At 37.6% G+C, this 24,639-nt stretch overlaps 2 protein-coding genes and 1 long non-coding RNA gene across 3 annotated transcripts; all 3 read right to left on the reverse strand.

Moving 5' to 3' along the window:
• Positions 1–3,086: 3,086 nt before the first annotated feature.
• LOC130101158 (uncharacterized) lies at positions 3,087–3,435 on the reverse strand. Its single transcript, XR_008808952.1, has 3 exons — positions 3,418–3,435; positions 3,232–3,337; positions 3,087–3,111 (listed from the first exon to the last, which is right to left on the reverse strand). It is a non-coding gene; the product is annotated as an uncharacterized LOC130101158 (long non-coding RNA).
• A 2,274-nt stretch (positions 3,436–5,709) lies between these two features.
• Positions 5,710–7,821, reverse strand: LOC130101173 (gastrula zinc finger protein XlCGF7.1-like). The gene is made up of 3 exons (XM_056266760.1): positions 7,737–7,821; positions 6,750–7,439; positions 5,710–5,741 (listed from the first exon to the last, which is right to left on the reverse strand). Exons 1-3 carry the CDS (start codon positions 7,819–7,821, stop codon positions 5,710–5,712), a joined length of 807 nt encoding a protein of 268 aa, XP_056122735.1.
• Positions 7,822–23,600: 15,779 nt separating this feature from the next.
• On the reverse strand, positions 23,601–24,614 carry LOC130101174 (zinc finger protein 239-like). The gene has a single exon (XM_056266761.1). The coding sequence runs from the start codon at positions 24,612–24,614 to the stop codon at positions 23,601–23,603; it is 1,014 nt and encodes a 337-aa protein (XP_056122736.1).
• Between the last annotated feature and the right edge of the window lie 25 nt (positions 24,615–24,639).

The raw sequence follows: 24,639 nt of genomic DNA on the forward strand, positions 1-24,639 counted from the left end.
CCTACTTCCACCGACTAATCAAGTATTCTCATAAGCGTAGAATCTGCCATTCAGAATACATACGAGCGAGTAGCTCGAATGGCAGCAGCCCTGTTGCGCCTCCATCTTGAAAATACATTAACTAAAGAGGGACATACCTGGAAATTCAAGCTTTGCCTTTCGCGCTTTTACACTCAGTGGCACTGTGACGAATGCAAGGGGGAGATTACTCGCGACTGCCGGCAGATAATACGGCCACCGTAGGGGTTAAAACGAGATGGTCCTCACTGCAGAACATGAAATCCACGGGGAGGAGTCGGATCCAGATCCAACTCCTCCCACCTTACATATACCTAAACCTACCCATCTCCGCCCCCTGATCCCTAAACACACCCCTAATCCCTAAACCCACCCCTAATCCTACCCATCTCCACCCCTCGGATCTTGATCCGACTCCTCCCTGTGGATCTTATGTACTGCATTGAGGTGCTACTGGTTAAAACACCCTCGGAACGGGAGGGGCTAAAAAGTACTATTCAGTTGGTAGTCAAATACAATTTCACCGCTAGATGGGAGTAAATCTTACACAGTGTAGCTTTAAAAATAAAAAAGAGATTAAATTATTACCATTGTAACCAAAAGGTGCAGGTTGCCGAGGAGTGAGTAACTATTTTCACTCCCGTCCCTAATATCGATTTTTCCCTCGTTTTGCTTTTAAATTAATATTAAGACATTATGAATGATAATAATGTAAGTTAATTGTATCTGCACCTCAAATTAAGCTCAGTGCTTTATTGTCAGCCCCACACTTTCTCGGTGCTGCTGCCCTCAAATGTTAGTCTGGAGCCCTGTACACTTAAATTAAAACTATAAATTGTAATTTCTGTACGTTAAGTCTATTTATTACCAAGGCATTTGTCAGTAATAAAGTCAAAATGGGGGGAAATTTAATAACTGCGTTGCAGTGTGCCCCTAAATTTTCAGCCAAGGTGCTACTAAAAAATTCAGTTATGGGCTACAACAGACTAGAGTTCCTAGTAAAATCAGTTAGGCCGGAGACACACTGGCTGCGTGGCGTGAGCGTCTCAGCTGCGTGGCGTGTCCGTTTTTATTTCGGCTCCCATGTTAACAGGTTAGAGCTTGCACACTGCCTGCGTGACACGCGCGTCTCAGGCGCGGCGCGGAAAACGCGTGCATGCTAGAAATAGAACCGACGCCTATTTTTCACGCGACACGCAAGCGTGTTGGAAGCGTTTGCAGGCAAAATAGTATAGGAAAATATGTTTATATGTCATTTTGTACACGAATACATATTAATAAATTACATTTTGATGTTTGAAAATCTAGGTTTTGACATAAATTCAGATATAAATGTCTTTTTTTTTTATCCCATTATTTTTGCCTATATAATTTCATGTCATTTTATTTTTTAAACAGTCGAGTCCTGGTGTCCACTACAGAGGTCATAGCATATGAATAAAATATAGCCCATATATTCATTTGTTTCTAATGCTCTTAACAATGTGATTAGGCCTACATGAAAAAAAAAATGAAAAAAATTCTTTGAAAAAACTTTCTGGGCCTCAGGAGGATATAAAGTTAGGATAGGCTACAATAACATCGTAGTGTGTCTTCTGAGTGACGGTCCAACATCAGGTAGGCTAAATATAGGCTCTTTAAAGCTACACAAAATTTGTAAATGTTATTGAAATAAACAGACAGCCGCATGTTTCCCTATTTTTCGGATTTTGGAAGATGCGTGATAAAAGTTGAAATTGTTGTCGTAAAGGCAAGAGCAACAGTAATCCAAATGTAGACTGGTCTGTCGGCCTCTGTCACATATAGCGAATATGTATTCGTGTACGCCACGCAGCGCCGCGTCGCGTCAGACACGCTTCTGGTGTGCAAAGACACAGAAAACGCGACGCAGCTGACACGCAACAGAAACGCCACGCTCACGCCACGCAGCCAGTGTGTCTCCGGCCAGCCCTGAACAGAGACTGTGAAAACACTCTGCCAACATATTATTAACGTTACACTCTAATAATAAGAAACCAGGACACACAACGCATTTTGTTAAATTTGCCCTTAAACACACAAAATCGAGGAGCTGGTTAATGTTAAACTCTGTAATCTGGTAACATCTCTCACCTGCAGACTGGAAATATACGGCATCCGAAGAAAATATTCCACATGTGTCCTTCAATCACGATCGTTAACAGCGTCACTTTCAGCCTCAACTAGTGAAATTTTCAGCTCGTCTCGTCTCTCTCTCTCTCTCTTCTGCGCATTCTCAGTGCGCAGCGTGTCATGTTTCTTAAAGGGGCCGCATATTCTTACTCAAGTCAAGTCATCTTCATTTATATAGCGTTTTTAACAATGTAGATTGTTTCAAAGCAGCCTTTTTCTTAAAGTCCCAGGGCCTGTAGTCAATCATTTTAACCCTTTAAACTCATCTTTGATCTCCAAATTGACATATTTAAGTGTTTTTCCTTGAATAATCATTTTATCCCTTTAAACTCATCTTTGATCTCCAAATTGACATATTTAAGTGTTTTTCCTTGAATTCTTTTTTTTGCACTCCTTAAAATAGATTGAATGTAACTCCACATCATTGTCTCATTTAGTACATGGTTCTATGAATATGAAAATTAGCCCCACCTCCACTCACTCACACCAGCTCAGAGTAGGGATGGTAAGATTCACTGATTCGAATCGGTGCATTGACATAAAAGTTAATGATGTGATGCATCGATTTAAAAAGGTGTGCACCTTTATTTTTAAGGGTGTACAGTGCATCAAAACAAGATAAAAAAGTAGAGCTGAGATAAGATATCAAAAAATAATAATATGATCATAATAACCTCGTCTGATTCTGAAATGTTACCATCTTTTCAGCATGTAGTTGCTACACATTCAACAGTTCAACCAGCTCACCACTTTTTTTCACAAGTTGTTTTCACCACTTTTATTAATCATATGCATTGTCTCATGATAAGTCATGATCTCAGAGACATAGCCAAAAACTGATGAGGATTTGGGGGTTTGTTCAAGCTGATGATTGGAAATAATTTTGTCCAGGATGAAGAATAAACATTATAATATTAAACTACTCGGCCTCTGACTGATCACCTGAAGGAAAAGGAAGATGTTCACATTCGTACAACAATGGAAACCTGTACATGGATTAAATCTGAATAAACATTGTGCATCACTTGATCAAAGCATTAACACTGGCATATTAAATCTTACTTGTTTGGTAGTAATCGTACACTTTAATCAGAGCTGGCTTTAGATTCTTCACTTGAAGAACCTGTTTCGTTTGTATCTGGTAATTCACTGGAATATTTTGTGGGATCTACAGGAGGAAACAAACTCATCAGTCATGGACATTATGGATAAAGACATAAAATCATTTGAGTGTTGCTGTTTTCTCACCTCCTTCAAATATACAATGATGTAGCGACATCGAGATGTGCCTTAATTAGCTCAAATTATGCATAGGGAATTTTAATAATTAATCATGAATATGATTAATATATTGCATATTACAGTTAAATTATCGAAATTGAAAATAGATCGATTGTATATATGAATGATCAATCATAACGAATTATAATTCCTCATTCATATATCAATGGTCTCATTTCAGATCGATTATATGAGACAACTTTAAGGGAATCAATTGGCTATCAAACAATCGGTTTGTCCAGCAAACGGCTGTAAGATTAACCCATCAATTAATTCAACAACGTTATCCCTTTTTATAAACTCCAAGAAATCTCAATGTTCCGGCCGTGAACATTAATTTTCTCGTGTTTATAAAATTTACGTTACTGATATAGTAACAACTTGTAAAGCTTTGTAGCTATAGGATCGCATTTCATTGACTTGTAAAATATGAGCATTCAAAACAATCAAGAATATAATGGTTTTAATAAAATGAAACTACGGATACAGAATTCTACATTTAAACACGGGATACATGTATGTACAGTAAACAGTAAAACAAATGAGACAGACGAATAACAAACAGGAGTGAGAGAGAGAGATTGCGAGAGCGCAAGATTGGGAGTGAGAGAGAGAGAGAGAGAGAGAGTGAGAAGATGAGAGATCTTCTGGTTTGGCAAAATTCATCATAGACACAGAACCTTTTTAGACACCAAGAATCAACAGATCTTAAACCTCGAAAGAATGGTAAACGGTTACTTGCACAGGTGAAGCTCTTTGTGGTTGATGTGAAGAAGGATGCGTGTCTCTGTCCTCGCGTCATGCGTTCACGTGGTCTTTCAGAGCGGGCAAAGCGCGTTAGTTTGAATGAAGGCTTAAAGGTCTTTGGTTCTCCTGGTGTTGCTGAGGAAAACCGCGTCTTGCGTGCGTGTCCTTAGGAGCGGGTGCGTGCTTTCTCAGCTCTTCTGGGCGAGCGTGGTCGCTGCAGATTCGAAGAGTCTCCTTCAGGTTGAAGTTGCCGATTACGTTCATTTCACTGAAACTAAACGTAAGAAAAGTCCGAAGACGAAAATAAAGAAAGATTAAAGAAAACGGAGAAAGCTCCCCGAAGGAGCCATGGATCCTCTCACAGGAAAAGCTCTCATGTGGCGTAGAAACTGCATCGAACAGATTGTGGCGTTCGAGTTTTGAAGGAGCTAGAGGCACGCCTTTCTTGCGTGTCCTATCCAATCGTTTGGGAGGAGGCGTGTTGTCAAACTTCTGTGTTTGCGAAAACACACGCCCTCCGGGTCATGTGCATGGAAGATAACATTTAGTAAAAATACACTTCTAAACTGGTATTGATAAAAGTATGCCTCATGTTGCACTTTGGTTCAGTGATTCGATCTTATTCGATTCCTCTGATTCCAATCATACCAAGCGCGACATTCCTAGGGCTAGTAAAATGCAGATACATGATTTTCGTGATTAAACGAATGTCAAACTGATTACATACCATAAAAGCTTATAGTTACATCAATTTGGTCACATGGGGATTGTAAAACACAACAAGAGAAACACTTCATACGTTTAAAGAGGTAGGCATTTAAAAGTTCATGAATGAGTGTTTCTGCGTGTGTATGTGTAGCAGAGTTCAGTTAGAGTTTGCCGGGGTGGTGGACTCTCGCTCACTCCCCCTCCGGGGAGTTTCGTGTGTGTGCGTACTCCTCTGAGTTGATGAGTTTAATCATTTGAGCGGTGGTGATCACGTTATTACACTTATGCTCTGTGTGTGAGGTGATTAAAACAGAGGAGACCCTAAGGGGTCGCGTGGTCTTTGGCCGGACTCACGAGATGTCATCTCGAGTCACATGTCCCGAGCTGGCTCGATTAGTAAGCAAAGCACTTCGTTGTTCATTCATCAGAGAAGACGCTGCATGTGCGAATGAGTCAATGATTTAATCAATTCAAAACACTGTCCCCTTTGTTTCACGAATGGAAGAGACTTTAGTAAATTAGAATCTAGTTAATTTACTCCACATACCAGAGCTGGCTCGATTACCTATCTGATTATCACTACAATGACATGATCATCTTTAGAATCGACCCGTTCCACAAGGTTTCTGTACGTTCCGGAAGAAGTTTTAAGCTGTGGTGAAAAAGTTCTGGTTAATTTCTAAAAAGAGGAACTCGAGAAATTTGTACACATTTTGTGATGAATCACTCAAACAATGAGTGTAACAAAATTGGTGTATCAGCTGTGAATTCAGATAATTCAGTTTAATATCCACAATGACCATGTTAGTCCTTTCCTGTAGTGTAGGCCAACATATCTGGACAAGAGCAAATGAAAAGGTTCTTAAATGCCTCATATAAATGTAAAAATAAGAGAGAACAAAAGTCAGTGTAATTAACAAGACACATGCAGAGTTTTATCACTCAAATCACTCATAATGTATCAATAATAAAAATGTTGTCTCAAGTTAATTTGTAGTGTTTTAACTACTGAGATACAACTTAAATCAACCCTATTCACAAAATAAATGGGCGCTGTTTCTTCAACAATACTACCACAAAATTTGCAAGTTTCACCAATATCAAGATATTTACAGATAGATGAATTAAAAGTGTCGTATTATATTTTAAGTTGTTGCGCTTGTGATAACACGTCGTAGGTCACATGATAACGTCAACATGGCGTATGATGTCCGGTTCGCATTCATACTCAACGAGATTTGGCTATAAAGTACCTACTCTTTTAGCGCTCGTTAAGTAAGTACTTATTGAAATGAAGTATCTACTCATTGAGTATGCGGTTTCGAACGCAGCCAAAGAGAGGTGATCTGAGGTCGGAGGCGGAGCCACAAGATGAAGACAAACAAACTAAAAGTCCATGAAAGTGATTAAACTATATAAAACTATATAACTCATTCTTTGTGTTCAGTAAATAGATTAATCAAGACAAAACGTTGATTCTGTTTTATTTCTCATAACTGCATGTACTATCAGAAGACAATATAGTAAATTACATGAATATATCTAAAGAAAGACATATTTGGCACACAACCCATTCTGACAGAAAAAACCCTACGACTTATTTACACTGTAAGAGTTGTTGACTGGTTAAGTTTCAACTGTCTTTCTAATTGTCTAAAAAAAATTCTAATAAAGTATTTGACCAAATACACAAAATTAAACTGATATTGTGTGTTTAGTATAAACTCCTTATTTTATCTCACACATTTACTTGAATGTATTTATTTACACGGATACATTGCAACATTTTTTCATATGAGTGGAAAGGCTTGACAATTTTTTAAAATTTCTCCCACACTCAGTACAGTAGTACGGCTTCTCTCCAGTATGAAGTTGCTCATGTGATTTCAGGTTCGGAGACTGAGTGAAACTCTTGTCACAATATGAACACTTGTAAGGCTTTTCTCCAGTATGAACTCGCTCATGTTTTTTCAGAGATCCAGAATGAGTGAAACTCTTGTCACAATATGAGCACTTGTAAGGTTTTTCTCCAGTATGAATTCTTTGGTGCAGTTTCAGATACTCAGATCTAGTAAAGCTCTTCCCACAGTCACTACACACATGATCTCTCACTTCATCGTGTGTTTTCTGGTGCCGTTTAAAACCGTCCAGTCTTGAAAAACTCTTTCCACAGAGAGAACACACATAAGGATTCTCACCTGAATGAACTAACAGGTGTAGTTTTAGATCTGAAGGTGAATTAAAACCTTTACCACACTGATCACAGTTAAATGGTTTTTCTCCAGAGTGAACCTGCCGATGAATACCGAGACCTGATGCTTGAGAAAAACTCTTTCCACATTGAAAGCATGGATACGATTTCTCTCCAGTGTGAATTCTCATGTGTGTCTTAAGGTTTCCTTTCAGTGTGAAACTCTTTCCACACTGAGTGCAGGTGTGCAGCTTTTTGGCTTTTGTTTCTTGAATTTTAACGTCATGATGTTCCTCCTTAAATTCCTCCAGTTGTTGTCTTTGCTCTTTCACTTCCATCCAATCTAAAATAATCATAAAATTAGAATCAGTTTAAGTGAACCCTGATTTAATAGCAGAAAGCAACAGAGATCAAGTACCAGACATTTGATGTGCCAAAGTTTAGTTCTGTCATTCTCTTGTTAATATGATCTAAATTAGTTTGACAACTGTTATAGCCTACAAGATTATGATTAAAAGTACATAAAAGATGACGATTAAGATTATATAAACATTTCTATAAAAAATTTCATTCATATACTGATTATTATTTCACACCTACCAAAGCAAACAACAATGAAGAATCAAGAATGGACACCAACCTGTTTGTTCCTCAGTATCTTCATGTTTTATTCTGGATGGTTCTGGATCAGTCATGTCTTCAATCTCCTCTTTAATAAACTCCATCTTTAACAGTCACACAGATTTCAGCTGCTACTCCTGCAGTTTGTCCTTCTCTTGTAGGATGATGGGAATATTCCCAGTATTTATTGGTGAATTGTTGTGGGATGGACACCAGATCTACCAAATTCAAAGAGAAGTTACTGAATTTCTTTACTTACATTTAAATCATTTGAACATGTCTGTTTTCTGATAGAAATATAGGGAATTTGGATGCAGTTGCATTTAAAAAAAGGTTTGTTTAATGCTTGTCCAACATCTGAGAGAAATAACAGGACCATCATGTTAAACTGAGATACGGATCCATTGTCCTGCTTGACCACAGATCCGTTGTAGTTGCAAAGTACTTTACATTGGCAAGATCACTCTCTATTTCCCCTTTGCGTTTTTTCGTGGTTTGACTAGTCGAGCCTGTTTTCCAAAGATGGCTCCTGTCTGTATACACGAAGTGGACTGTCTTTATAAAATGTAGGGACCCTCATTATGTTACTGTGTTAGTGTGGGGCTATTTTGAGCCTTGTTAGTGGTATTAACTAGCTATTTCTTTTTACTTATTAAATGCCCCCATTACTAGCATGATTATACGCTAAACAGTTTTTAGAGATAAAACTCTTTACATTCGATTATCATGAAAACAAATCTCAGAGAACGGTTGACTAGGTACCAATCTTTTATTAGACCAAAGGTTCATTTTGCGCCGGAGTTCTCCTTTAAGTTTATAGCCTTATGACCGACTGCTATCTGTTTCTATTTCCTCACGTTACTCTGTCCTCTGTGACTGTCAACATCTAGAAACCAAGCTGCACGGTGCAGGGAACAACTCTGATTGGCTCATGGAGGCACGTGATCAGACAGTGGTTTAGGGAGCGCTAGATTGGCTTTACAAAAAAAAACTTTGATACAGAGCGTTGAACGCAATGACGCATTTTAAATATCGCTCGATCACACGAATTTGATCGTGGGAAGCCAAAATCATGATCGTGATTAAAATTCGATTAATTGTGCAGCCCTAATTCACAGGGCTCGATTTGAGGGTGGAGGCAGAAACAAAATTTGAAAAAAAAAAAGACAAAAAGTATCCCCTCTGTAAAACCACCATCCCCATAGATTAACATTGTTGTGTATTATGTTAAACATGTATAACTAACAGTGATTGACCAATCAGAACTCAATATTGTAACGCGCTGCGCACAGTTACGCCAGAGCTCTTGATTCAAGCAAGCTTCCGTCATTTTTCGCACGTTCAAAATGGCCAGGAGAACGTTTCAAGCACATCTTTTGACATTCTTTTAAAAGAAGAGAACAGAAAGTATGATATTGCTTTGATTAGTGTTTAAGGACATTCCCCTGACACATTAGAAACAAACACAGCTAAAGTGGGTGGTGATGGCGCAGTGGATAAGACACATGCCTGTGGTGTGAGAGACCCGGGTTCGAATCCACTGCGAGACACCAATGTGTCCCTGAGCAAGACACTTAACCCCTAGTTGCTCCAGAGGCGTGCGACCTCTGACATATATAGCAATTGTAAGTCGCTTTGGATAAAAGCGTCAGCTAAATGAATAAATGTAAATGTAAATGTAAATGTAAAGTGCTTTGATTCTGTAAGGGATCGTTGTCAAAGTGAATAAGTGAATTTAACCAGAGGTGATAATGCACACATGCAAACATGTTAGCTAAACACATGTATGTTCATTTATTTTGAGTTCTGTTCATACTCAACCGTTTAAATCTGCATAAACCATCCATTCAAGCCAAAGCTAAGAAAGACTGTACTGCTAATTGTTCGACATAAGCACTCAAGCTGCTACAGTTCGAAAGTGGCAGTTTTGATGGAGTTTCTGGCTGTTTCTATCAAGAATATTATTATTTTTAATCACAATAGAAATAATGAGTGCTTGTGACTGTGAGGGGTGAGAGAAAGAGAGAGAGAGTTAATTTCATTCAGAAATGATAACCCTGTTCTTTTCGTTTTTACTTTAATGATCTAATGTTGGAGCTTTAGAGCCTTGAAAACTGTGGGGTTAAAAAAATAAGTGTCATTTGGAACTCATTTATAGTGTTAGGCTATTTTTTATAAAAAAAATTACATGTTGATAATAATTAAACACTTCAGTTCCCTACGAAGGCATCATTGTAGGTAGATATATAATGTTTTCAAGAATGACACTCTCTATTGTTTGTAATTCCCTGTAGTATGTTTCCATGTTTACATTACAGTTCATTTGTTATCAATTCTTTAATGAATAATGCCTATATTTTTTTTCTACTCTTTAATCCAATATATAAAAAGTTTCAGGTACAGGAGAACAACACTTTTTACAGATTGCCAAAAGCTACAGAAAAGAGAAGCAAATGGATCGCTGCAATTCACAGAAACAACTGGACTCCAGGCAGCGAAAGGTGGATTTGCAGTTATCATTTTGTGTTCTGAATGTAAGGGTAAAATCATACCCTATTGTATTGTTAAAATTTTTATTAACAACTCATCAATTAAAAGACCTACCAATATACATTTATATAAAGCGTTTACAGGCACATTTGACTGTAAACCCTAATGCTCAAAATAATTAATTGGTTTGAGTAGGACAAACTTAAATTAAACGAATTAGTTCAGTCAAATTAATTTCTATGAGTATTTAGCACTTTCTTTTTCTTTCAAGTTCACAGAACTGATATATTTTAAGTAAACTGAACTGTTTAATTGTTTTGAGTTTTATGAAATTATTTATTTTAATTTAGACGAACTTAAGTTTAACTGAAACGGCTGGATATCTATTTCCCAGCATGCTTTGCCGATGGCACTCGAAAGGGAGAGTAAATGTTAAAATTAAGTGTAATATAATGTTTTTTTTTTGTGTAAGATTAATGTTAAGTGTGAGATTTAGTAGTGATTAATGTTTTGTTATGCTAATTTAGAAGAATTTCTGTTAATGTTGGCTTTAGGATAGTTACCATCATGGTGACAAGTGGTGCATGCAGATTGATTTGAGAGAATCCCTTTATATTGTTGCGCTCATACAGCAAGTGTTTCTGTATAACATACTATTGCTAATATGTTAGCATTTACTACGTTAGGAGATTAGCTTTTTAAAGCTAACTAAGTTTATACTATTAAAAGTGTTTTGAGTTCTGCCAACTTATCCGGGTTTAAAGTGTACTTCATAGATTTAAGTTATATTAACTGAATGGAATTAGTACTATTAACTTTATTTACCCAAGTTATCTTAACAATATGTTATTGAGTTACTTGGACACAAATCAAATATTTTTTTATGCTTAAATTGTTTGAGTTAATAAACTTAAATGATTTAAGGCAATCGGTTTCCTCAAACGGTTTGAGTTGAACTAACTCATCAGGTTTTACAGTGTGTATGTATTTCCCCGGCGTCGAAATCAGGCTCATATAATTGTCAGGAAATTATATTAGCCTATATACTTTTAGTTTCAACTGATAATCGTTTGTTTTACTCGCTGTGGCAAGCAGGACGAGGCCGAGGCCCGTGAGAGAACGAAGTGCCAAATCTGAATGTTTCTCACTGGATCTCACAGCGATGTAATTAATTCTGTGGCGAATTCAATGGATTCGCACCGGTCTCGAATCTCACGGAAGAGCTCCGGAAGTATAAAAGGAGGAGCAACGACATTGAAGGATGAGAGAGGAACAGGCCAGGGGCCCGTTTCAATAAGGAGGTTCAACCAACTCTGAGTTAAAACTTGAACTCTGAGTTGACTTACCCTGAGATGGGAAACTCTGAGTTTTCGGTTACAGAACAGCTGAAATGAGTTAGTTCAATCAACTCTAAGTTGACTGACTCTGAGTTAAGCGCATGCACCACAACTGTAAAAAGCCATTATCAATGGAGCGCAAATATTACAAGTCACCATGGCAACAGCGCCAGACAAAAAGAGGAATTACTGTTATACAGTGTTGGGTGTAATTAATTGCCAAGTAATCTAAATATTGTAATTTAATTAAAGGGATTACTCTTAATTCTTCTGTAATTTAAAATAAAATCTGATGTAATTACATTAAATAGGCTACTGCATACTATAGAACAATTCTGTATAAACCAATAGTGGATTTAACATACATTTTTAAAAGGTATATTTTTAATGTTACCTTCTCCCTCTATACACTTTGGTCAATTCAAGAATAATTCATGCAATTGTATATTGTTAATTTGAAAGCATTAAAAGTGCAGTTTCTTGACTCTCCTTGTATTGTTCAAGTGGTTGAGATTGATATGGGATTTAGTAATTAATAAGTAGACCAATACATTCTAGAGATAGAAATTATTACATTAATCTAATTACACTGTTGAAGATGTCATTTGTAGTTAGTAATTAATAACTATTTTAGAGTAACTTACCCAACTGTTAAACTGGAAGAACAGTAGGCCTACATGTTATTCAACCTAATTTTAATTTTCATGTAGGTGCAATCCTGCAGGCATTAAAAGAACGTGGCAGCAGCTGAAAATGAAATATATAAACATAATTCAATCAGGTAAGGCTTGAGCATATCATGGGTGTAGGCTACCTGACTTTACAAACATTTGACATTAAATAACTAAATAGCATCCAGCGTATAGCAGTGCAGCAGCATTTTGGGCTGAGGGAATTCCTTCATCAGAGCCAGTCACTCCCGAAGATTCAAGCCTTCATAAAATGTAAGAGGTCTACATATGTGTTATTTTTTATATAGGGTATTTTTTTTATATTTCAATTTATTTTACTTTGGGTTGGGTTTTTCGTTGGTCCCAATTGATTGTGATGGTAATATCTGTCTTTTGGAGCCTCCTGCCCCAACAGAACCCCAGGCAGTTGTAAGTAGCCTACTCAATGCACCAGCAATTATGACAAATAGTAGGCCTAAACTTCATAAATAGTAGGGGAACACTTCAGTGTGTAATACCACTGTAGAATTTGTTTATAACTAACGGTGGTGAAAAGAGTAATACAATATTTTACTCAAGTAAAAATACTATTACTTTGATAAAATTTTACTTAAGTACAAGTAAAAGTACCGGTCTAAAAATCTACTCAAGTAAAAGTAAAAAGTAGCTCATTTAAAATGTACTCAGAGTAAAAGTTGCTGAGTTACTTGTTTAACAGTGGGGGTGTGGGGACTCTCCTATGTAGGGTTGTAACGTATGAGAGTTTCACAGTATGATAACCGTCTCAGAAAACATCACGGTTTATGGTATTAAACAATTAATAATGCAGTTTATATATTTAATAAATTACGGTTATTATTATCATCAGTTAAAATGACAGTTAAATAAATGAAACATTTGGGTTTACCGAAGAAAACCTGCTCCCGACCAGGTTAGGTTCACAGAGTAAGTTACCATGGTAACTGACTCTGAGTATAAGTTACCTCTCTTTCAGAAAAGGGCTTGACTTACTCTGCTTTCTCAGGTTTGACATACCTCCCATTCTGAAACGGAAAACCCAGAGTTTCCCTCATTTCAGGGTTAACCTACTCAGAGTTTTCACTTAACCTCCTTTCTGAAACGGGCCCCTGGACTTTTATGTTATGTTTTGTTTATGTGTGTGCGGCAGTCGTCTGTGAGGGGCAGCCGCCTTTACTTTCGTTTAGTGTTTGTTTGTTTGAATGTTCACCGGTTAACGCCTCCTTCTTCCTCCCGGGTTTCGGCACCAGTGTAACGAAGTATGTTGTTATGGGAAGAAGGAGGCCGGAACCGGCAAACCAGCATAATATAAAAGTTCAGGCCTGGTCCTCTCTCGTCCTTCGCTGTCATCGATCCTCCTCCTCCAAAAGCAGGGCTCCAGACTATGAACAAGGTCACATTTTGTGGAAATTTTTCCTGCTGATGCGACCAAAATGTTCTATAGGTCACGCTGGCGCTACCACAACATTACGAGCATTAAATGGAAAACTTAATGAAAGCAGACCGAAACTGCGCTACTCGTTTGAGCTTCACGGACCGTTTATTAGTTCAGACCAATAATAGACAGCGCAACGCTGCGAGCTACTCGATCACACAAGACACCGTTACTACACAGCGCTGGGAGATCCAGTGAAGAAATCCACTGAATTTGAAATCCATGGATTTAATGTAGTAACACTAACTGGTTCAGTCACTTCTGTCTAGTTCATTTCCTGGTTTTGTGACAGAGCTCTGACACTCCTGTTTTGTCATGTCTTTGTGTGGGCGCGCGGCTTCAAGCGTTCTCGAGTCGTGCGCTCTCTTGTCTATGTGCCTTGTTACATGTGCGGGGCGTGGTGTTTGGATCCCCGCACTACGGTCTAGTTTGGCTTCGGTTCTGTGTCGGGATTCGGACTCTCATGCTCATTGTATTTTTTTCCTCTGTTGGGAGCGCACAGGATGAGCTTGCGCTAGGGTTGCCACCTTTGATTCACAAAAAACCGGGACACTCAGATTATTTTCTTTTGTGGTTTGGTGGGTGGGATCAACCCATATTTGCAAATATAGGCCTACTATATTAAGCTCAAAGCTAATTTGTCATAAGTTTGGTCTCTTGCACTCAGTTTTTGGAATGCTTGCTTTGTTTTACTACCATAAAATCTGTCTGCACGACGAGAGATTAGTTGGCTGCGCAATCGGCTAATTACTCCGTGAACATCGAGTAGAGTAGCACTCTCATGTTGTGTTATCCTCCTCGTCTGTCTCCCCCCCATTTCAGTAAATAGAAAGTTTTAAGATAGCCAGCAACTGAACTCACACCGTTTCATCCTGAATGCGTGCGACCGACCGACAGCAGAGGCAGTTGCTAGGCGATATAGGCGATAAGTTGAGCTTTGTATTTCTGCTTCCAATCAAATAAAAGTAAACGCCTGGCATTGGCCAATCCACTGTTTTACCCGTTTACGGACACATGATTGAATGTACACAACCATGAAGAAAACACAGTAACAGTAGAAGGAAGCGGTTTAATTTGAAACCAGGAAATTCTACTTAAGAAGTACATTTTCACAAAAAAAACAGGACAATTCCTGTTCTCTCAAAAAAGAGAACAATCCCTGGAAAACCAGGACGGGTGGCAGCGCTAGCTTGCGCTCGTTCTCGTGCGCTCTGTTTTGTCGTGTGAGCGTGCGGTTTCGAGGTCGCTCGGGCCGTACGCTCTTCTGTCCGCGTGTGTCTTTCATGTCATGTCTTGTGCTGTGTAACACACAGCTTGTGTTTTCCACTAGCTGTGCGCTTTAATATTGTCATGTTTTGTGTGAACATGTGGCTTATGAGTGTTTTCATTAGCTGCGTGTTCATGTCTCGTTTTGTGTGAGCACAAGGCTGGTGATTTGTTTTACAGGCCATGTGCTTGTGTTCTAGTCATGTTTGGTGTGAGCCCATGGCTTGTCATGTATGTTTCTTTGTGCCATGTGCTCCCCTGTCGATTGTCTAGCCCCTCCCATCTTGTTACATGATTATTAGTTCATTTTCCCCACCTGTTCTCCCTCGTTACCTGCCTTGTTTGCTCCCTATTTTTTCAGTCCTGTGCTGGATCGTTGTTTAATGTTACCTCTTGTGTCAAGTCAAGTCTAGACTCTTGTTTTCCAGTTTTTGTTTGCATCTTGTTTTTTTTTATTAAATAAAGCCCATTACTGTTTCCTGCACTTGAGTCCTCACTAGGGGATGGGGCGATTACCGGTTTCACGATAAACCACGATAAAATGTACTGACGGTTAGTATTATCGTTTAAAATTTAATTATCATTAAAACCGTGTTTGATTATCGCGATTTTAATAATAAATCCTGTCCAGCCGGCAACAGTCTTGACGCAGGCGCAATGTTTTGTTTTGTTTTGACTCGAGAAGGAATGGCGGAAGGCAGTGACCGTGCTCGGGAGATTTTCCAGCCGTTTAAGAGGTCCAAATCTGAGGTGTGGTCATATTTTGGCTTTTACAAAAGTCCTGAGGGAAACTTGGTCGAGGATGGTCACCCTGTCTGCCGAACAAAAAGTCGCTGCAATAGAAACACTTCAAATCTGCCGAGTCGTCTTGTGTGACCATCACCCACTGTTGTAGCATAGCGAACGCACGGCAAGTTAACTTTGACCTCAATACCATGTCTGGGAAATACGTCTGGGAAATAATAATTGGGCACAAAATGTTGTTTTGAGTTGAAATATTTTATCTCACTCACTTGAAATAGACGTGAAGCTTCCGCAAGGAAAAGTTTGCAGCAAGTGGCTTTGAGCCAAAGACAAACGGACAACTTCAAACAATACTATTATTAAGAGTGACATTTTAAAGGATAGTAATGTACAGATTCATTGTACACTGATTACACCGATTTTTTTTACCACATAATTACGTGGACATATTGAATTGAGATTAATGTTATAAATCTTACCTGTATAAATCCATTTTGTACAGCGTACAAAACAATCGTCCAGACAAGATGATCACAACAATATTATCAAACTCTGTAAACAATAAATCAACTCTGATTTCATTTTCAATACAATCAAAAACGGAGACGCAAGACGGCAATTTGTATTTGAATGAAACAAGATGTGTTGTGCATAGATGTGCGCTGTGTAATAATGCGTTGCTATTGACGACGGTCATTATAAAGAAGGAAATGGCACAGAATAGAATCTTGCTTAAAAAACTGCAAATAGCTGCTTATTTATTTTTTGTTTGTTGATTTTCAAATATAAAACGTGTTGAAATGTTTTCAGTGTGAGCATCAGTTCTTTTTGAACACTTTCATCTCATTTTAACAAAAGCGTGATAATATTGATAATCACGATAATTTTGGACACTATAATCGTGATATAAAATTGTCATACCGTCCCATCCCTAGTCCTCACTCACTCCCTTCATTCAACCCAGACACTGTAACTATGGTATTGTGACAGAAAATAGTCAAACGCTTACGAGTACTACACATCTTTTTTTACACTTCAAAACTATAATACCATAATTAATTATGTTCAATGTGATTATCTAAAACAAAATTTGTTCATCCTTCAATGATTGTCCCCATTTACAAAACTAAAAGTTTCAAGATTTAGGAAAACTCACTTATTTATAAAAAAAAACAAAAAATAAATAAATAAAAAAAACATTCTAACCAGAAGGGGGTTGCTGAGGACCGCTTTATTAGCTATTTGCACTCCCTAATATCTATTTTCCCCTCATTTTGCTTTTAAATGAATATTAAGACATTATGAATGATAATAATTAAAGTTAATATCATTATCATTGTATCTTCTGCACCTTAAATTAAGCTCAGTGGTTAATTGTCAGCTCCACAGTATTACCACTTTCTGTAGTAGTGGCTACTATGCGGTGCTAAATGTTAGTCTTGAGCCATGTGAACTTAAAATAAAACTGCACATTGTAATTTCTGTACGTTAAGTCAATTTATTTCCAAGGCATTTGTCAGTAATACAGTCAAAATGGGGGAAATATTAATAACTGCGTTGCAGGTTGATTTAAAGTGTGCCCATACATTTTCACCCTGTGCTATAAATCAGTTATGGGCTACAACAGAGTTCCTAGTAAAAACAGTTAGTCTGGAGCCCTAAACAGAGTCTGTGAAAACACTCTGCCAGTGCCAACATATTATTACACTCTGATAATAATAAACCAGGACACACAACGCATTTCATTACATTGGCCAATAAAAACACAAACTCGAGGAGCTGGTTAATGTTAAACTCTGTAATCTGGTAACATCTCTCACCTGCAGACTGGAAATATACGGCATCCGAAGAAAATATTCCACATTTGTCCTTCATTCACGATCATTATCAGCGTCACTTTCAGACTCAACTAGTACAATTTTCAGCTCGTCTCTTCTGCGCATCATCAGTGCGCAGCGTGTCATGTTTCTTCTTCTTCTTCTTCTTCTTCTTCTTCTTCTTCTTCCTTGGTGTTTTAGGGCAGTTGGCATCCAAAAAGTTGCATTACTGCCATCTACTGTTTATTAGCACTTATTGTCACTTCATACTTAAATTCGTCTTTCCAGTCCAGTCCTCTTTAAAAAATAAAATAAATAATTATTTCCTTGTTCACTCTTCCCATATTCTAATATATTTTTTTACATTATATTGTCCTATACCAATTCCTTGTAAATTATGTTTCAACTCTTGCCTTTCTTGAGTAAATTTCCTGCATGACATAAAAATGTGACTGACTGTTTCCTCCTCTTGACATTCATCACATTGACCTGTGGGATGTTTTCCTAAAATACAAAGAGTTCCATTTAACTTACTATGTCCAATCCTAAGTCTTGTTAATACAACTTGCTCTTTCCTTCTATTTGACATCTCTCTTATAATACCTACTTTATTTTGAATCATGTATAGATGTCTTCCTTTACTTTCATGATCCCATTGGTATTGCCATATTTCCATTACCTTTTTCCACACTAGACTCTTACCTTCTGATTTTGACAATTTAATTTCAATGTCAACATGCTCTTTTTTTGATGCCTTTTTTGCCAATCTATCAACTTTCTCATTTCCCTGTATGCCCACATGTGCTGGTATCCACATATATATATAATATTTTTCCCTTGTCTACATACCCTTGAATTTATAAACAAGATTTCATATAATATTTCTTGATGACTACTAGCTTTTCCAGTCTTCATACTCATAAGAGCTGATACAGAGTCACTACATACTAAAATGTTGCTATCCCTGGATTGTTCAATCCATTCTAATGCAATACCTATAGCACATAATTCAACAGCATAAACATTTAGGTTGTCAGATGTTCTTTTACTAATGCCTATCTCATATTTAGGGATGTATACCGCAGACCCTGTTGCATCTGATTGTAGGTCCTTTGACCCATCTGTAAAAATCTGAATACTGTCCTTATACTTGTTGTTCTTATATTTATAGTATTCATTGGTTATATCTATATTTCTGTTACATCCTTTAATTAATAAAAGCTCTAAATCAACTTTCGGAATTTCCAAAGTCCAAATTGGTTTAACAGGCCATAACACAGTATTAGCAAATCTTTTATTATGCACTTCCATTTCTTTTGCAATTAAATCACCTGTCCAACCAAAACTTTCTTTCTTTCTTCTCTCCTTTTCCCAGCACTTCTGTAACACCTTTTTTGTTGGATGACTATCCTCGTGCCCTCTAAGATTTATCCAATAGTTTGCTGCCAATTGTTTCCGTCTAAGCCACAATGGCATTTCACCTCCCTCAACCTGAAGTGCACATACTTCAAGTTTTGATTGCCCCCAAGCATATTCTTAAAGCACACGATTGCACAATGTCCAATTCAGCTAATGTTGACTTTGCTGCTGACCCATATGCAACACTCCCATAGTCTAACTTAGATCGTATTAAAGCAATATAGATATATTTTAAAGCTGAAACACTTGCTCCCCATTCCAACCCTGCAAGACACCTCATCACATTTAACACTTTTTTACATTTATTAACTATATACTTTATATGTTCTGTCCATGTTAGTTTTGTGTCAAAATATAATCCCAAGAAACGAAAACATTCTACTTTCTCTGATATACTTCCATACATTTCGAACTTAATTTCCTTATCCTTCTTTTTATTTGAAAAAAAACATTACTTTCGATTTTTATCCACTGAAAATTTAAATCCCCATTTTATTCCCCAAATTTTAACTTGATCAATGCCTTCCTGCATCTTCTTTAAAATATACTCAACATTTCTACCTTTCTTCCATATAGCACCATCATCTGCAAATAAAGACCTCCCTATTTCCCCTGGAAGATTTAAATAAATATCATTAATCATAATGGAAAATAAAGTTGGACTAATCACACTCCCCTGTGGTGTCCCATTTTCTACAACATATTGCTTTGATAAATCTACCCCAATTTTAACCTGTATATTCCTTTGATTTAGGAAATCCATAATCCAATTAAACATTTTCCCTACAACTCCCATTAAATGTAATTTGACTAAGAGACCCTCTTTCCACAACATGTCGTATGCTTTCTCCACATCGAAAAAAACTGCTACTACAGTTTCTTTATTTACTTGTGCTTTCCTTATTTCCTCCTCCAAACTTATCACAGGATCCATTGTATTTCTTCCTTTTCTAAAACCACTTTGACATAAAGCCATTTTTTTTCTACTCTCTAAAAAGTATATTAGTCTTTCATTTATCATGCGTTCCATTATCTTGCATATATGCGATGTTAATGCAATTGGTCTGTAATTGCCAGGATTACTTGAATCTTTTCCAGGCTTCCTTATGTCATGTTTCTTAAAGGGGCCGCATATTCTTAAAGTCCCCCTGTAGTCAAACATTTTATCCCTTTAAACTCATCTTTGATCACCAAAATGACATATTAAAGCGTTTTTTTTTTCTTAAAAAAAATTCTGCACGCCTTAAAATAGATTGAATGTAACTCCACACCCGTCTCATTTAGTACATGGTTCTATGAATATGAAAATTAGCCCCACCTCCACTCACTCACACCAGCTCAGAGGGACTGTGAGATTCACCGATTCGGTGCATTGACATAAAAGTTAATGATGTGATGCATAGATTTAAAAACCAATATGACCAATGTTTTACAGGTGAAACCCGAAAAATTTGAATATCGTGCAAATGTTATAATTTTGATGATTATGGCTTACAACTTATGAAAACCCCAAATTCAAAATCTCAGAAAATTAGAATATAGGATTTTAAATACAGAAATGTCGGCCCTCTGAAAAGTATAATCATGCATATGTATATAGTTATATATACTATATTAGTTTCACCTTTTAATTTAATTACTGAAATACATGAACTTTTGCATGCACGATATTCTAATTTTTCGAGTTTCACCTGTATATGCAGATTGATTTCTCAGTGCGTTCTCTCAACACCAATCAAACAGGTAAAAGTGAAGCCCCTACCGGACAGAGTCAGTCTAGACCAATTGAGAGTCCGGCTGTGTTCAAAACACACATGATTTCTCTAATGATCTGTATTTTCTGGTGCTGTTTAGAGTCCAGCAGTGAAAAACTCTTTCCAGAAACACATATTAGACTTCTCATCTGCTTAAACCTTAATAAATAATAAAAATTACTGGTATAAAACACACACATTTGGATGGATATTTTTATGTGAGGATCGATCCTTTACCACGTCAGTATCGATACTTCAGAATCGATCCGCCCACCCCTAACAAATACTAGCCTGACGTCGTCATACTCAGATTCTAGTCAGAATGTGAGTCTGATACTGCTCCATTAGGCTCTTATTTAGAGGTCTTCACGGAGTACCCGAGACCCGACGACCCGGGACCCGTACGGGTTCGGGTCTATATTCTAAATGATCAGCCGGGTCCGGGTCAGGTCCGAATCTATTACTTCGGGTCTCGGGTCTGTTTAACATTGTGTGTAATACCCGAGTCAATCGGACTCGGAGAACAACCGGCCATGCATCAGAGTCAGTCAGCTTGTGTTTTTTTTGTAACTTGCAACTATGGGATTAGAAAAGTGCCAGAAAATAAGGTTTAAAAAAACACAAATTGCGCTAAAAAGCTCCCGAGGTTGCTCCAGGGCGATTATGGGGCGTTTCAACCGAACCAGGAAAGAAAATGCATCTGCACTCAATTGGATAGACCTACAACCAATCAGAGCAACGGAGTAAATGACGTATTTTAAGATTTCCGGAGTTCCGAAAATGAGCTGGCAACGACCGCTGGTTATGTCCACCTGTTGTGGGCGGGACTAAGTTCGGCTGGCATCCAGGCTACCAAATTCACTAAGTTAAACCAAGATGATATTTTGCTTTTAGGAGCAACTCCATATTTTGTTCAATTCACATCATTTACTTGACAGTACTATACATGAAAACGAAATTTTGCTCATTGTGACGACTTATGCAGGGTTTGAAATGAACTTTTTCACTCACCGGCCAATTGGGCTACTAATTTTAAGTTAAAAGTACAAAGTTACCGGCCATTCATAACTTCTACTAGCCAAAAAGAAAAAGAAAAGAGCCAGCCTAATTACGTCACTAATAATCTATTACTAATAATCATGTCATCAAGCCATCTTCTCCCTTTCTCTGTCATCCTTTTGATAGATTGAAATCTTTATTTCGAACTATTAAAAATACATATACAAACGAGTAAGAAAAAAAAAAGTTATACAACAAAATAAACAAAACAATATTTCAACATAATACTCAACCCATCCTCATCACCAAAAATGTTTTAGGTGGACAGATCAATACAGTACAAAGAACATAAAAAAAATAATCTTCGCTATTGCTTCAATGCAAATTAACAAGCGTGCCGTTATTTGTTGCGTAGTGACGTGTGTTTAAGTAAGCCAAATATGAGCAGATTCTGCGCAATACGCTGTATTAGGAACCTGGGTGTGCTATTTGATACCAACCTTTCTTTTAAAAGCCACGTGTCTAGTATCTGTAAAACTGCATTTTTCCATCTTAAAAATATATCTAAATTACGCCATATGCTCTCATTGGGAAATGCGGAACAATTAGTCCATGCGTTCATGACCTCAAGGCTAGATTATTGTAATGCTCTACTGGGTGGTTGCCCTGCACGCTTAATAAACAAACTACAGCTAGTTCAAAACGCCGCAGCTCGAGTTCTTACCAGAACCAGGAAGTATGACCATATTAGCCCGGTTCTGTCAACACTGCATTGGCTCCCTATTAAACATCGTATAAATTTTAAAATATTGTTGATTACCTACAAAGCACTTAATGGTTTAGCTCCGCAGTACTTGAGCGAGCTCTTAACGCATTATAGTCCTTCACGTCTATTGCGATCTCAAAATTCCGGCCAGTTGATAATACCTAGAATATCAAAATCGACTGCTGGCGGTAGATCCTTGTCCTATTTAGCTCCAAAACTTTGGAACAGTCTTCCTACCATTGTCCGGGAAGCAGACACACTCTGTCAGTTCAAAGCTAGACTAAAAACACATCTCTTTGACCTAGCATACACATAATACATTATAGACTGTGTTAGATTATAATTCAATGTTAGGCTGCATAGATTAGGTCAGCCGGAACTGGGAACACTTCCCTTAAATCTTGATGTACTCGTTACATCATAAGAAGAATGGCATCTACGCTAATATTAGTGTCTTTGTTTATCCCAAGGTTTTCCCGCAGCCTGCCGGATCCAGGCCGTGTCCAGTTCTGACGAAGGAGATTTGCCTGGACCCGATGACAATGCAGTGCTGAAGTGTCAACTATCCTCTCCCTATGGAGGATCCCTTTCCCACTCTACAGATAAAGCGTTGTGAATTCCGGCTCGCGTACCCCGAAGTGATAAAATAAAACAAAATTCTGTATCAAAATTTATAGGCAAGAAAAGTAGTTTGTTTAGGCTGGGTTGTATGAATTACAAACCTGCGCACATATTTTAAAAAGCACATAACTATAGAATTCTGAATGAGCATGTGAACGCCGTCAGCGTTAATCACAGGTTCACGTTTAAAGTCTGATCATTTCGACGGAGGTGAATCAATCAAAGTTAACTTTAGCTGGAAGTAACATTATTCAAGAACCGCTATAACGCCAAAACAATCTGTTACCTTAAATTATATGTTTATCTCTGTAAAGCTGCTTTGAAACAATTCATTGTTAAAAGCGCTATATAAATGAAGATGACTTGACTTGACTATTTAATACATCATGATGACACACGAGTTGAGTATTTGCGCTAAATCTGTGCAGATTTGGCTTACACGAACTTCACCACAAAAGTGAGTAAACATAATAACCCACCCAATTGGCTAGTGATTTAACAGCGTTAACCGCCACAGGTTATTTTTACCCGCATTTGGCGTTAATTTCAAACCCTTGACTTATGATATTTCTTCATGTGACTGAGAAAACTACATGAATGTCTAAAACTCTTCTCACACTGAGTGCACTGGTACGGCTTCTCTCCAGTATGAAGTCGCTCGTGTGTTTTCAGTGTTCCCAACTGAGTGAAACTCTTGTCACAATATGAGCACTTGTAAGGTTTTTCTCCAGTATGAATTCTTTGGTGCCGTTTCAGTTGGCCAGGTGTAAGAAAGCTCTTGCCACAGTCACAACACACATGATCTCTCACTTCATTATGTGTTTTTTGGTGCACTTTAAAACTCTTCAGTCGTGAAAAACTCTTTCCACAGAGAGAACACACATAAGGCTTCTCATCTGAATGAACTTTCAGGTGTTTTTTTAGTTGTGATGATGCATGAAAATCTTTACCACACTGATCACAGTTAAATGGTTTTTCTCCGGAATGAATACGCAGATGATGACTGAAAGATGATGCTTGAGAAAAACTCTTCTCACACTGAGTACAGTAGTACGGCTTCTCTCCAGTATGAAGTCGCTCGTGTTCTTTCAGGTTTCCAGAATGAGTGAAACTCTTGTCACAGTATGAGCACTTGTAAGGTTTTTCTCCAGTATGAATTCTTTGGTGCAGTTTCAGATTGTCACCTGTAGTAAATTTCTTCCCACAGTCACAACACACATGATCTCTCACTTCATTGTGTGTTTTCTGGTGCCGTTTAAAACTGTTCAGTCTTGAAAATCTCTTTGCACAGAAACACACATAAGGCTTCTCATCTGAATGAACTTTCAGGTGTTGTTTTAGATTTGATGCTTGAGAAAATCTCTTTCCACACTGAGTGCATGTATACGGTTTCTCTCCAGTGTGAATTCTCATGTGTATCTTAAGGTTTACTTTCAGTGTGAAACTCTTTCCACACTGAGTGCAGGTGTGCAGCTTTTTGGCTTTTGTTTCTTGAATTATTAAGTCATGATGTTCCTCCTTAAATTCCTCCAGTTCTTGTCTTTGGTCTTTCACTTCCATCCGATCTAAAATAAACATAAAATTA

Source organism: Rhinichthys klamathensis, unplaced genomic scaffold (assembly GCF_029890125.1).
Source record: "Rhinichthys klamathensis goyatoka isolate OS25496 unplaced genomic scaffold, OSU_Roscu_1.1 h1tg000253l_1, whole genome shotgun sequence".
In the NCBI taxonomy this organism is placed as follows: Eukaryota; Metazoa; Chordata; class Actinopteri; order Cypriniformes; family Leuciscidae; genus Rhinichthys; species Rhinichthys klamathensis.